General features: G+C 42.3%; 1 protein-coding gene across 2 annotated transcripts in view; it reads left to right on the top strand.

Annotated features, from left to right (window-relative positions):
- Positions 1–642: 642 nt before the first annotated feature.
- The window catches only part of ldlrap1b (low density lipoprotein receptor adaptor protein 1b), a 31,798-nt gene continuing 17,033 nt past the window's right edge, over positions 643–15,407 (top strand). Inside the window, exon 1 of one of the 2 annotated variants that reach the window (XM_018697799.2) lies at positions 643–921. In XM_018697799.2, coding sequence (XP_018553315.1) covers positions 837–921 — 85 coding nt within the window. In that variant the 5' untranslated portion in view covers positions 643–836. The remainder of the gene's footprint in view (positions 922–15,407) is intronic. The other variant, XM_018697798.2, reaches the window with a different exon arrangement.

Here is a 15,407-nt window from a genome sequence, read left to right as displayed (position 1 = left end):
TTTCCAAGAAAGAACCCTTACACCCCCACCCCTGCAGCTGTTCACTTGAATGATATTGGCCATCAGAGCAGCAAGGCAGAATATGGGGGCTAGGGTTACATACAGCACAGGATGCACTTGCTCAGAAAGTAATGGTATTACATTCAGTCCATGTGCTGTATCACAGAAAGCCTCTAATTTGAAAAAGGTACATTGTTGAGACAATGACTTAAGTATGAGTTTCAGCCTGTTACCATGAGGAAGATATTCACAAACATAAACAAAAATCACACAGTTTAATGCTCAGAAGTTACTTCTTACTATGATAAATAACGTGAATTAGGGTGAGTGAACTGAATTAAAGTAGTTCCACCCTCCAACCTATTCGGCCATGACATTACTGACATTTCCACTGAATAGATTTTTGGAGCTCAGAAAAGAAGAGGCCATGTGGCTGAATTAAACATGAGAGGTCTAACCGCTGCCCGTGATGTGACTACCAAATTATCTGTCACAAAAGACACTGGGTGGGAGTGAAACTGTACCGTGTATTAACAGGAACAGCAGCAGCAGCACCGCCCGCCCGGCATGCGAGCGCTGCTACTGCAACAACCTCACTCGCGTGATTCCACAAACGGGCGTCACGCGCATTATCCGGCTAATTTACATACATAACACCGCCCAGGGGGACGAACATGATAATCTGCCATCGCCTGAAAGCTAACCGTGCGCAGGGGAGGAAAAAAACGCTGAAACAAAGTTTGGTTGGGAGAGAGCTGTTTTAAAACCAAGCGAAGTGTTTCGACAGAGACGAACGGGCGCTTGTCGGGCTTCTTGCCCCACTTTTGGATTACGATATGGACGCTTTGAAATCCGCCGGGAGGGCAATTATACGGAGCCCCAGTATTGCCAAACAGTCATGGGGTGCGGGCAGACATAAAAGTAAGTATTCTGTCGTACGGTGCATCACCACGAAGGCGTTAGCTGGTGCTAATTTGGCTAAACCAAGCTAGCCTCGACAAGTAGCTAACATTACAACCGGCGTTTACTTAGCGTTACTTTACAACTCGCCTGTGGACGTCAGCTACAGCTGTCTGGCTTAGAACAGCTGTCAGAGGGGAGGGTGTTTGATAGACCTGGGATCTCAAAAAACACTACGCTTTAGCACAAAGGCGTAAGATAAGAGCGGATGGTATGTAAAGTCGGAAATGTTTTGTTGTGCAGAACTTGACGCTCAAACTGACAGCAGCGCCCCGCAGCTCGTAAACTGACTCCTGTTGAGGCATCTGTGCACAGAATAGCGACTTCAGCTCCCTCACTGCTTCTCTCATAATCGTATCAAGTCGAGTGAGTGTTTTGGTTTGGTTCAGCGAGACCAAGAGCGCTCGCATGTCACGACAAAAGTTTGAGAGTCCTGTGAAATCCTGTTGTTGTCTGCCACGTCACTCAGCCCGAGTGACTGACATGGTTTTATACCACAACAGAGGCTCAGCGGGAGAGCCAAAATACTGCGACGTGTGGACCTGAGAGCGGCTGGAGAGAGAAAAGTAGGGGAGATACAGGAGTGAAAAGGCACGAGGAGATGAGTGGTCGTCTCCCTGGCAAGTCTGTACAATCCTAGCAACGCACTGTTGCTAGGCGATACACTACGTGAAACAAAAAATGAGAGGCTGTGTGTAAGGAGTGGTTGCGGAGTCTTTAAACCTTGGAGGTTTCCAGTTCAGCCCAGTGCCTAGCTCGAATCAGGGATATAATTCTCACCACCTCGGGTTGTATGTGGTGTTTCCACCCGGTTCCATCTCTCCAGTGTGTACAACCATCACCCAGGCGGCTGAGCATGATCACACTGACGATGCTAGCGTGGCTTTCACATGCAGGCTGAGCTTCCTAGACCCTTTTATGTTTGCTTACACAAAGGGGGAATGTCCCCTGCTCCCATGCCTCTCCCCCGCTTTTTTATTTCACAGACAATAGAGCAGTTGGCAGCAAGATGTCACACGTGCCATACAGTGCAATCGATGCTTTGTTTAGGTCCACTCCTCTCTGGGGGGGCACAATAATACGTACGGTCCATCTACGTTTGACCAGGCAGTGGCCACAGAGGGCACACAACCAATCGATCATTTATGTTGACCTTTGCCTCTGAACTCCGAGCTCAGTCCGTGAGAAAAGTCGCATCCTCTCTCTGCTGCAGAGACTAGATGATAGTCACTTGTTTTATGTCCATTATATAATTTCTTCCTCTACATTATTTTATCATCACTGATTTTTTTTCTGTGATTAAGTAACTGTCCTCTTCCTCTTTTTTCAGTCTTTTGAGGCTTAACTGTGTCTCAGTAGGCTCCAGTAAACTGCTGTGAACTGTGTCAACAATAAGCAGCAACTTGTTTCATCTTGTAGAGTCAGTAAGCTTCTGCTCCAGGGTGGAACCACTGTTTTTGCATTTGATGCATGCAGATACAGTAATCTATACCACATAATTAAAATTGCAGATACACTTTTGATACTGTGTCCTGTGACTTTGGTTGTCATTTATAAGAAATATCTAGATTTGTAGACCGGTCCAACATTTGAGGCAAAGTTTTGCCTGCATGTCTCCAGTAAAATTGCCTCTCTCTCTCTCTCTCTCTCTCTCTCTCTCTCTCTCTCTCTCTCTCTCTCTCTCACTCATGTGTTGAGCTTGTTCTTGTCAAAGCAGCGTATTCATGTCTTTGGCATCTGCATTCCTTCTTTCCCACAGTCGGTGCTGGATTGTAACAGGTTCCAGTATTGTTTTCATAAAACTGTCTGTGTCTCTTTAATGATTGCTGCACGTCAACATGTAAAGCAGGCTGACATTAGTGCCTGCTTTGCCCTGTGCCCCCTGCTTTTGCAGTCTTGTTCCTCTGCACAGGCAAGAATCTTTCAGCTCTGTCATTTCCTGCATGGTTTTAAACAGCCCAGTTGCTTTTTTGGCAGTCTGCTGAGCTGAGAGTTTGTCTGCACTGCCCTCTCATTATGTCCAAATAGTTGCAATTTTTCAGAGGGGGAAAAAACGGCATGTAACATCAACCATTTTTTTAGGTCATGAAGGTTTTTTTTTCTCGTTCCCAATCTGAAAAGTGTGGGAGGTAGAAAATCCCTGTCTGCTCTGAACTGAGACGATTCCTTCCCACGTTCCTGGTCAAGGAGGTGTCTTCTGTGGGCTTGTCAATATTGAAACAGCTATATATCACAATGTCAGTCGACCCACACAGATGGCTAATGGGGAGCGCATATGATGTTAAACCTCTTGGGTTGCATCCTATTTAGCACCTGCTGTAGATGTGTTAGTGCTGTGGTTACAGCCACCGGAGGTGGTAGTTGGTGTTGCCGTTGACTAATTTGCATTTTGTACATTATTTGGTTTGTGTCACTGCAGTGACAGAAGTTGACATCCATAGCTTTAATTTACATGTTATAATGCTAAATGACCCCTGTAACAGGTCTACCATTCATTCTGCAACTTACAGAGTGTGGTCTGCACTGGCCAGTCTCCTCCAGAACCTCTGGCCCTGCTCTGGTCAGTCAGTGTCATGTCCCCTGTACAAAGACATCCAAAGGAGGCTACAGGGCTGTAATGGAGATTGCTTCCTGCAGGATTCCTTTATGGAGCTGTAAAGTCCTTGCTGATTTACAGCCGTGTTAGGTTTTCTGTATCTGCAGGCTGCTTCTCTGCGTGGCATCAGTGTATGGCGTCATGTGTGAATGTGTATGCTTTGTCACCATTTCTCCACGAGGACAGTTATTTTTAATCCTGTGGGGAAAATAGATGTTTGTCTTCCACTTCTTTCAGCTGACAGCAGGAGAAATGTGACACTTTAAACATCATAATTATCGTTTTTAAACCAGTAACTGGCACCAACTAAACTCTAAATTGCAGTTTGATGAATTTGTGAAGAAAAAATTGATTTATTTGCATCTGGTATTCATTCAGCCATATTTCATTTGGTTATCTGTGATTAGAAGAATGTACATCTACTCCCACGTGTTATTATTTCAGAGTAAACACTGTTTTCCTCTCTGTGTAAACTGCAAAAGTTTCTCTAAGAGACATCTTATAATTACGGCAGACACTAAATTAGAAAACCAAGCCCCCGCTAAGATTGGTTTATTTCTTTTCTTATCCAACAACACAAACAGTTTTTATTCGCCCCACTTTTTCACAGAAGAGTCTACTTTGAAAGATGCAGTTCTGTGAAATCAGTAAAGTGTGTACAGGAAACACAGTTGCTGACTAGCTCACCTTCCTGGTTAGAAATAATTGATGTAATCTGCTTCAGCCATATGTCTAGACATATGGTCAGTGTGGTATTTCACAGCTCTTTAGCCTCATTGTCAGTAGGAGATCTTTGTGACTAAATAAATGCCATTTGAGTCTTGAACAGCAAGAGGAAAGCCTGCAAATCCCAGTTAAGTATATTTAGACAGCTCTCTCAGAGTGGAAACAACCATGTTGTTGGCCATTCTGTGTTCACAGCAATTATAAGTCCTTCCTTTTTAACCTGTCCTGAGCAGGGTAGTCAATGTTAGTAGATGCTGCTATGGGCATGACAAGAAGAACATTGCTCTACAGCTTTGAAGCCTGACCATGATATTATTGGGCACCTACAGTAGGAATAACCCCCTTTTCCTTGACCTGTCTCTGAGGGTTATGTGATGTCTGTTGGGTGTTTGACCAGTAGACAGGAATGCAACTCAGGCAGTTGATGTAGCAACCTACCCTTTCCCTCCCCCCATTCTGTGAAGCATGTAATTCAGGTAAGACTCGCTAGGTTTAAGGCCCTGCTCTAAAACCAATGCTTGTTTCAAAACTTGTCTTTTTTTCTTCAGTGTCCCAATATATCCATAGAAAGTCCCTGTTGTCCCCTGCTAGAGTTCATGAAACTTAATGAAACTGCACTCGACACACCCTTTCCTGTAAACCCACCTTCTCTGTGAAGTCCCTGGGAATGCAAGAGGGATTATTTTCATTAATGGAAGATTCCTTTACCCCTCATTGGCCCATTTTTCACCCCTCCACCTGTGTGTCTGCGACGGCTGCCAAAAGTACAACCTGAAACATGTCTTTGAGGAAAAAAAACTAGAGCATATTGGAGCAAGGATGCAGAGAAGAGATTTGCAGAAGAACTGACATTCTAATTTCCAAAATCTCAGTGACACATTGCATAAATCTGTGGTTTTGTGTTTCAAACACTGACTGGTTGTACAAACCCTTGGGGCAATATGTAACTAAAACAAAGATTCAAATGGTCAAAGCAAACAAATGGTTCATTTATTCTTCATTTTATGCTGTTTTTCTCATTCTGGTTTGATTTACAGGTCCTTACGGGGCCTCTTGGATCTTAGAAACTGAGACCTGACAAGGACCTGAGTCTGGCTTGGTCCAAATTATATTCAGTTTAACTGGGTCCATTCTATTGCTGCAGGTGTTGGATCTATGTGTCAGTATAGATTCCAATGGACTTAATGGAGTATGTCCTTGGTTGTCTTTGAAGTCGGGACAGGTTTTCAACCAGTCTATTTTCAGATTGGGTCCAGGGATTTGGTCCCATGAAGGCATCTGGTTTTGTGTATGTATATTAATTGATTATGAGAACTGTTTTTGGTGATTATTTTTCCAGTGATCAACTGAACAAACTAATCTTTGCAGCTCCTCTATGCAGTATATAGCACCATCCTTTAGTTCACATCAGCACACCATTTTATAAAAATAGCATCCTTATTTGTCAGTATTATATGAGTTGCAATAGAATCCAGCTTCTCCTGAGTAGTGTTGCTGTGCACAGGGTGCTTTAAGGATCAGTTTCATAACCCTGATTCTTGTTGAGAGTACATTCTGGTCTCAGCTGGTCATCAGCTGTAATCCCTGACTGGTATGACCACTCATTTTTCCTCTTCCTCTCTCTGTCTCTCTCTCCCCTCACTTTCCTTCTTTGAGTGGATTTAGCCAATACTGAAAGACACGTGTCTCAATGTTAGGACTTAAACCAGGACTATAAGACTCTTATCCTCTGCAAATCCCTTTCCTTCACCCAACTGGAATTGTTTTGGATGGTCATCAAATTAAAGACTGATAGCTGCACAGTCCTGCACTGCTTCTCCTCTATATTTGGAAATGATCCAACACAGATATTTAAGAATATCATAAGCTTGTTGGTGTAGAAGACGAAACTTGAGGAGCATCCTGGTGCCCAAGGACAAAGATAAAAGGGGTCACAGGCTGCTGGGCGTAAAGGATCCCCACTGACTGTTCATCTTACTTACTTTGTATCGATTGCTCCCTTAGTGAACTGGCCTGTAGTTTATGTCTCTGTGGCCTTTTTTGTCTAATGCTGTTATTTGTGTATGTCACACAGAGGGATTTTGACCTGGGTTACTGATTATATGTAAAACATTTCCTGTATCCTCTCCATGGAAGCTAAAGAGGGGAACAATAGGACTGGATCGGTCTTTGCACCGGGCAGGAACAGTGACAATCGCCCCATGTGTACTAACACACTTTTTCCCTTTGACTAACACCCAGTCTTTCTCTTCTTAACAATGCTCTATCTCAGCTTTTCCCCATAATAGTGTCTGTTGTTAGGAATTAGTGGTGATAGTGCTCGTCTCTGACCTGCACTGCACAGCAGAGTGTGTGTAAGCTGACAGACACACTGCATATAGTACTTAACATGGTTACATGAAACTGCAGTCAATAGTTATTGCTATAGAAATGTAGGACTTAACTTTTTTTGTGGCACAGTTAAAGGTTATCCAAGGCTCTCTCTTAACAAGCGTTGTGCTGTGTCTCTGTGTATCCCTCCAGGCATCCTCCCTCATCTGAGTCGGCAGTTTTCTAAATCAGCCCAAAGTGTCCTGATTGGAATCTAATAATGCTGGAATAGGTTGTTTTTTCCACATGTCTTGTCATCGTGAGATAAGAGGAGGTCATCTCACCACAGCCATAGGTCAGCTCAAGCTGAGGATCCATGAGCAAATTTTGCTTCGCTCACTGGTTGCAGTCAGTCTGTATCATAGTAACAGGAAAGTATTGATGTTTTAAACACTCACTTTGTCCTCAAAGGAGCATTGTCTTCAGGTATAAGGCTGGTGAAACCATGAGATGTAGAAAGGTAAACAGACAGTTAATGATCCAAACACAAATATTCATGTCGGCTAAGGGTGTGTACACACTGTCCGTTTTTTTCTGTACATGCAGTGGTGCACTGACTATCAGACATACCAGGACAAATCCAGGTGACTCGGTGCATTGTGGGCTGATGGACCTTCAAAGAATTCATAACACCTGTCTGCCTCTCCCTTTCTCTGTGTGCTTGTCATTCAGGGTGCACATGGGAGCACTCTGTGTGTGTGTGTGTTCTGGGACTGGGCTTACTGGCCAATCACATGCACAGTTAGTGTGCAGCAGTGAGTATATGTAATCAACCCTTACTGACCATGCATGTTTTCAAAATGAAATGTGACTTGGAGCCACATGCCTCAGTTAGGGTAGACAGATTGGGAAAATATTGAGAGACTGAAGCACATAGTTGGTTTAGGTGTTTTTATTGGACTTGTTAACGATAAGAAACATGAAGAATCAGGCATATCCTCTAAGAGATTGTTAGTCTGCTGTTTGCACCCGAACATGGTAAGCTTGTCTTTGTCATCTGGTATTTCCTTCCAGTATCAGTTTGTTTAGGTTTACAATTGACTGACTTGCACATGGACACACAAAAAGTCCCTGGCTGTGGAGCAGATAGTGTAACCTCTGTCCATGGTTAAACACTGATCCTCTGAGAGGGCCTCGTGAAAGGCAGCCAGACAACGCAGCTTTTCCCAATATCCCAGGAAGACACACATTTCCAACCATAGCAAGAAATGAGACTCTGTTATTTGCCAGACATCATTGCTTGTTTCATTGTGTTGTCAAAAATGTGTTTTACAACAAGAGAAATCCCAGAGGAGATTTTATTCATTTTCCCACTTCGTTCAGGAGATGGTATGCAGGTAGACAATGAGTCATTCACAGTTCGGGATTCAGAGGGCTCAGATGAATGCATCGGGACTCCCTCCTCTCACTCATTCACTGAAGCCCATGCGACACCACGCAGAGAGCTCTCAGTGCGCAGAAGCTCCTTTCAAATCTCAACAAAGGGGAAACTGTTGATACAGCAGGCTCGACTCGTGGAGCCTGCTGGAGCTGTGGAGTGGTGGCGGGGCTTTGACTGTTGACCTGAAAGTCTTTATTTGTGTTTGTATGTTAAACCAAGCTGGGCCACTTTTGCTGCCAGTCCCCCTTCCTGAGACTCCCGAAATAATCATTCATGAAAGACTCACTGGTGGCTTACTCATGTACTCGCAGCTTGACTGATAGTGTTGGTATGATAATCTGGTATCACTTATAGAATGATGTCAAAGGATGTAAAAAGATTTTCACAGTTACTGCTAGAACATTAACTCCTACTATGTGTGAAATCTCAGTTGACTGACTCATTCACACCAAAGTCAAGTCACCTGCTCAACTTCATTGCCTTTTGAATTTGTTTTCAGCTGAGAAATGTGTCTTTGACTACGAGTGGGAGTGGGCATTTTCATCTTTAATTCATCTTTGTCTGTCCTCAGCCTTTGGACGATCATATCTTGTATTTAGAGAAGCATTTTCATCCATTTTCAAGCAGAGAATCACTATTAATGTTGGCTGCAAGCGAGCTTTAGATCACAGTGATAAAACGACTAAGTTGTCAGGACGGCACTGTAGTGATTTGTGTTTTTATCCCTGTATCACTGCATGCATATCTCCCTCTCTGCCAGCCCCAGAGTATTAACTACATTATTTAGCCTGCACTCACAGCATAGTAGAGTGCTCCTGCTGTTTCCACGGTGATTAAACTGTTGCATCTCCCTAATTGTCCATTGCATTTGTTGCGCAAAGAGAATATGAGTGTGTAAATTTATGGTTAGAATTTTGACTCGCTGCCATCATTTGCATATTTTTCTTGGTATTTGACTCTGCTGTACCTCACTTCTCTTTTCTCTTTTATCAGCTTGTACTTCATTTATGAATGTCTCGCCGCCACCGTCTGTCCGTCGTCTGTCGTCTTCCCTTCTTAAAGCAGATCCTCTCTCCTCATTACTGTCACCATTACTGGCTGTTGACAAGGATAGCGATTGCAATCTTTTCTAACCCTCCCTTGTCCAAATCGCCTGCCTCATTTCCTCTGTGTTACCTCTGACCAAAAATACCCACCACCACATTCACCACCCTTCTAATGCTCTCCTGCTGCACAGGCTCAGCCCGCAAATCCCTTTGATTATAAATCCAGAGACCTCTGTGCTGTCTGTCTTGCCTCTCTGGATCTCTTGTTGCATCAAAAGGGCCTAACTGCCTCTGTAGTTGTAGCTACATTCAAACCTCATGAAAAAGTCTCAGACTCGAATGATCGTCTTCTTAAAGTAGAGGCAAAGACCTCTCCAGTGTGTTTTCCTCTACAACAGTCGTGTATAACCACCAGGAGTCAGATGACCGCAGCTCGTTCCTGACACTCAGACCTCTCCGACAACAAACAGACTGTCTGTCTGGATTTCTGCCTACAGGTTCATTGAACCCACCAGCTCTAATATGTCTGTATTCTGCAAATACTGGACACTGTTGGTAGTACACAGTATAGCTTGCAATAACTGTTAATACTGGTGTCCCTTTCCATATTAGAAAGAAGTCAGGCAAAATACATGTGATGCAAAAGGTGCAAAGGTGCTATGATAGCATCAGTCTTAAATATTTTTAGTTTTTGGGAAGGTTTTTTTCATAGGCGCTTAGACTACTTAAAATGGTCATGAAAGTAAACTATTCTAGGAACTTGAAGAGTGAGTTGTTAAACACATACTAACATTGTCATGCTGTGTGAAATGGCATCAGACGCATTCTTCATGCAAAAGCCTTATTGCTTTAATGACCTGTTATCACACCCACTCACAGGAACATTTGATCCAGAATTCGGAATGTTCCTGTTTTATTAAACCTATATCTGCTTTTTCCAGTCTGCTCAGTTGACTGTGTGATACTACTTAGAGATTTTAAAGGTCTGTAGGCTTGCACTACAGTTCAGCTGAGGTGAAGTGCAAAGCGAGGAGGTAGCTCTGTGTGTTTTCTTTGTTCCTCTACTTCTCCTGGCCAAGCCATAGTGGTGAAGTGTTGAGACTTGTCTGAAGGAGGAGGAAACAGAGGGGATGGGAGCAAGTTTCCGTCTGACTGACAGAGTGGACTTCACACTGGCTGTGTGATTTCAGGCTGATCATGCTTCAGTGAGTGGCTGCCAAGGGGGGGTTTGTCAAGGGTTATGGGTATGGTATCCTGTTACACAAACCATTATCACATCACAAATTACACATGGAAATGTGTGGTTACAGTTTAAACTAGATAGTCAAAAGGTAACCTGAACAGTGTAAGGATACAAGAGGGAAAGGAACTTTTGGACACTTCCTGAAAGTTTCAGGTTTCTTTTCCTTGATTTTGATGCTATCACCATGCTTCACAAAAAAGTAGTATATCTTGTGTTGAAAACACCACAGATACATGTTAGCATCTTTATAATGCCAAATTGTTTGCAATGGTAAGACTGTTCTCTTCTGGATAATGATGGACATTGGCTGGCTGGTCATATTTGGGATCAGCCTGTGAAGTCTTCTTACATCTCCATAAATGTTGAAGCAAATTTTCAAGTGGGCATTATTTTGTTATTGTTGTTTTGTTTTGTTGTTACATTATTTTAACTGATAATATGTGTAAAGTGTAAATATGTAATTTCTCACCTGAAAACCTTAATTTGGTGACAGAATGGACAGAACAGCTGTAGGACAAAATTTACAGTTGTGAGTCTGGCCCAAATTCTCTTCCATTATTTTGGTTGATTCAAAATGCATGCTGGGATACTTATCTAGTTCATACAAGTCAGCCCTTGGAACACCGCTGTGGGAAGAACATTATTTGGCTAGATTTGGACTGCATTATAACAGTATGACTGTGACTGGTGAGATTTCTCTCACGATGTCCATGAGAACTCAAGTACAGACAAGAATGATGATTGTGAAAGTCTTTTTGTTTCTCTTGGAGTCTTACAGCCTGTTGTGTGAATATTGTGAATGTGTGTCCAAGGTATTCTGAGGAACTCGTATGTGAATTGTGTTTTAGGATGTGTTTACCTTAAAGTTCTTTAATTGTCTTTTATTGGTATTTGTTCATGCAAAAGCTGCAACAACAGAGCAAAGGGGAATCTCACTATTCTGTTTGTGCTCTTTCATGTTTCTTTCATGTTACTAATTCTTTATTTAGAAGTCCCATTATTGAGAAAAGGCTCACTGGGGAGTTAATCCAAGGTTGATGGATACTGGGAGGTAACTTGTTACTTTTCAATGCCTCCATCATTTGCCAGTAAACCAGCAGTTTGGTCTTCTTTTATAACACAGTCCTTTGTCTGGCATGAGCATCTCTGTTGAAGTGTGGTTAATATTTATGTAATGGTTTGTGTGTGTGTGTAGGGTTGTGTCTGTTAAGTTCTCCAGAGGTACAGAGTGCAGGCACCTGGCCCTGTAAAGACTTGCAGAACAGGAGCCAGGACACGACCGAATGAACCGCGCTGGCACAGTACCCACATCATTCTTTGAAGATGATTGGCTAATCAAACCCTCATACTTCCCATGTTCACTGGTGTTGGCACCAGCTGTGGCCCTCTACCTGTTCTTCCTCGCCCAAATCTACCCACTTCCACTTAGAAAACATCAGCGCTCCATCGCCTGCTCTCTCTGGCTTATTTACAGGCGGTGTCACTCAGGCGAGCAGCAGCTCACTGACCGGCCAGAGCTCCATCGGAGCCTCGAAGCCTTTGAAGTTCGCTCTAATCAGCAGCACAGCTGCAGAGCACTGCTATAGAGGGGGCTGGTGCTGGTGCTGGTGGTGGGTGGGGGGTGGGAGGGAGTTGGTTGTGTGAATGCAAATGTAGCCAATATGAAAATGGATTATAATTCCATACAAAGCAGCACTCTGGGTATATATGCACCAAGCTAAAAATAGCTCAGGTTCATGAGTTGCTCATTTGAACTGCCATTGTGTCAGTTTATGAAGCTGTTGTTTCAGCCGCTTGCAGAGGCTTTTTATTTGTGGAGAATACTCATTTATTCATCTATTTTAAGCAGGCTAGACTAAAGATATCCCACCATCTGTGTAGTCTAGTCTTACAGTAGCCTCCTCACTGTCTCTTGGGATGAGTTTATTACTAAGACTCTGTGGTCAGTGTGAACTGCTGGTCCTCCCTGGAGACTTGCCTTCTGCAAGCATTAGTATGGGCTGTTGAAGCAGAGAGGCTTGCCTCTGATATCTCTGCTGGACCAGCTCAAGCTGCTGCTGCTGTACTTGTATGTATCATGTGTATCATACCTCTCCTAATCCTTGAATCACTCAGAGCATTTCCAAAGCTGACAGATTGTTGAAATTCAGCAGAGCAGATCAGTCAGCAATGTTTCCTTTTGTAAACACTGAAAATCTCTGGTCTGAAGGTTCACTGTTGCTCTTACAAATGCGAGCAACTGCTAAAGGTTAGGAATGGCATGGCAGCAGAGGTTAAGCTTGCATATCTCCATCGTATTTGTATAACTGTTTGCAAACGTCTTAAGTGGCTACACCTCGTAATAAGACATTTATAGTCCGCTTGGACCACTCAGTAACTTGATTTAGGTCATGAACAGCAGCTAGTGATTCCTCCCCGCAGATTACATTACAGTAAGGGTGCTACTTATCCAGGCACTAATGTAACAGCAGTGGGGCGGGGGGGCAGCCTGATCTTTGCACCACACTTAAGAGCGCAAAGACCTTGACCTTAAGAGTGGGATGTTTGCTGTCAGACTAAAACATTACTTAAGTATGGGTTTGGTTAGAGCTGCATTTAGACCATTAAAAACCATTCATAACCACTCACAGTTGGCTTGGTTTGGCTGGAGAAGAGAGGAATGGTATAGGTTAACCTCTGCTGCTTTCTTCAAATGGTTTATGTTCCCTCAATGATATGGTTTCTTGAGTGTTCACAAAGCATAAGTTCATTCATGCTTTCAAAAAGCTTTGCACATTACACATTTAGGTTTTTTTTTTTTAACAGTATTTAAATGAAATGCTTGAAATGATAATTTTATGCCATTAATTTCACTAGTCATAATAATTGATTATGATTTCTCATTAAAGCTTAAAAACACAATATGGATTTGCTCAATGAAGGCTTATCCAGTTAACATGAGGGAGCAAGCAACAGCTTTCACTGTGCTGAGATTGAGCTTGTTAATTCAAAAACCCTGTGTTGCTTAAGAAAATTAAAACACTCAAGCTGTAATGGGGAAAACGATTTAAAGATTTATTTGAGTGGAGATTTAATCAGTCAGTTATTTTCCCAATGAATCAACTCTTATTTTGTTGATTGACTAGACAAAAAAGTCTTTCACAATTTCTCAGAGCCCAAGTTAACACATTTGAAATGTCTTAAATTTGTCTGCTTACTAGTCCAAACCTCAAAGATATTCTGTGTACTGTTACAAGAGACTAGCAAATATATTTGAGAAGCAGAAACCAGTGAATTTTGGCATTTTTACAAAAATTCAAACAAAGTGATTATCAAAATTGTGGCCAATCAACTTATATTAATACAGCTGTTACATAACATGTAACTGTATTAAAAAGCTGCGGCTGGCTGTGCAAAAACATGGTGCCAGTGCAAACAAGATTCTATTTAGGTCGGCCTGAAGATACAGGGTGACATGAGGACCACCCAGGAGGGAGGGGTGATGTTGTTGTGTTTTCTGCAGGACCTTTTGAAGAGACAAATGGCATCCACTCACTATCACATCGCACAGTGGCAAGTCTATAAACCTTTTATGAGCTTCAAGGAGAAGTTAGTCTGTTTATTGCTGGAGCAAATGGCTGAATACTGAAGAAGCAGTTTGTCTACTTCCAGTCTGTGATACTGTTCCCACAGTTTGTGCAACTGGTTCCTTATTGATTCTAGTTTGGTCAGTTTGAAAGCTGCTGAATGTTAGAGATAGAGCATGGACCGTCAGCATTATTTGAACACAGGTCTCAGTGTTGTGGTGTTATGTGGAAAGCAGGTCACTTCACACAAGCTGTTCTTCTCGCTTTCACTGCTCCATCTCTGTGTGTCCTGCGATCAGGCACGTCTGGCTTTCTTCATACTGACATAACTTGAAGAAATAAAAACATTGCCTTGAGCAGCTCACCAAGGTTTCCTCTGATAAAAGAAATCAAAACCACAGCCTCTGTGTTTTCATTTCCAACAAAATTTACAGTTCAGGGTAAGTGTCATTGTTTGGTAAGCCGGAGGAGATAATCTTTAATGAATGACTTTGCTGGCTGTAGTCGGCAGGATTGTAAATTAATTCTGGAACAGTTGAGAGGAACCAGTTTTATCTCTTGAACCTGTATCTGACACCTCGTTGAAAACATGGTAATTCAATATACCACCACTGATGTTTCATATTTGACTCAAACTTGTTTTTTATGCCATTTAAGCCCGATCAGTCTGTTTTCTGCATGGAGTGATGGTTGAGAGGAGAGTGAGAGTTTACAGTGGAGAGCAGACAGAGCCAGCGTAATTATATGATTGTAAAGATAAAGTAAACTTCATTGACCCCACACAGGGAAATTGATGTGTCACAGCAGGAGAAGTACTGAACAGACGATAAATTAAAAAACTTACAAACATTTTTTTACACAAATCAAGCATTAAAAGATTAAAAAGGCAGTAAACTTTATCTAATACAACAATATTGCCATATTTTTGTTTCCTAATCCAAACAGAAATGGCATCTGGAAATGCCCTCGCTCAGTTTTTATATCATGAACCAAGAAGGATTAGGGTTATTTAACATTTTCATACATAGTAACAAGATTATATTTTTTGTGATATGTCATTTCTGGTTATGTGAATATTACATATTTTACATTACATAATTTGGAATTTAAGTCAAAAATCTTTTTATCATCACACCCAGAAGGTTGGAAGAATCTTTGAAATTTGAAAGATTTTTCCATCCCCCTGGGTATTTCAAAGTTCTCTGGATGTTTATTTGTCCAGTCTGCTTCTTTACCCTCACTTTACCTTGCAGTCCAGTTTTGGCAGGACTACAGCTCAGACAGCCAAAACAGATGATCCCCTAAAACTCAGTGTCTCCTCACCTTATTTTAACCAGCAGTAGGCTCACGTATTTCTGTGAAAATAGATCTAATTTATTTTCACCATGTACACTCCTAAGAGCAGTAGATTGAGGCTTACTGCAAGGAGGGATAGGAAAAGCATGTGCTCGTTACACTCAGCCATAATGAGGACATGGTTTGGCTGCTGTCGTATCCAATCTAGCTGAGTCTACCATCC

The sequence above is a fragment of the Lates calcarifer genome, linkage group LG19, assembly GCF_001640805.2.
Source record: "Lates calcarifer isolate ASB-BC8 linkage group LG19, TLL_Latcal_v3, whole genome shotgun sequence".
NCBI classification, from domain to species: Eukaryota; Metazoa; Chordata; class Actinopteri; family Centropomidae; genus Lates; species Lates calcarifer.
This window is presented reverse-complemented; position numbering and strand designations above follow the sequence as displayed.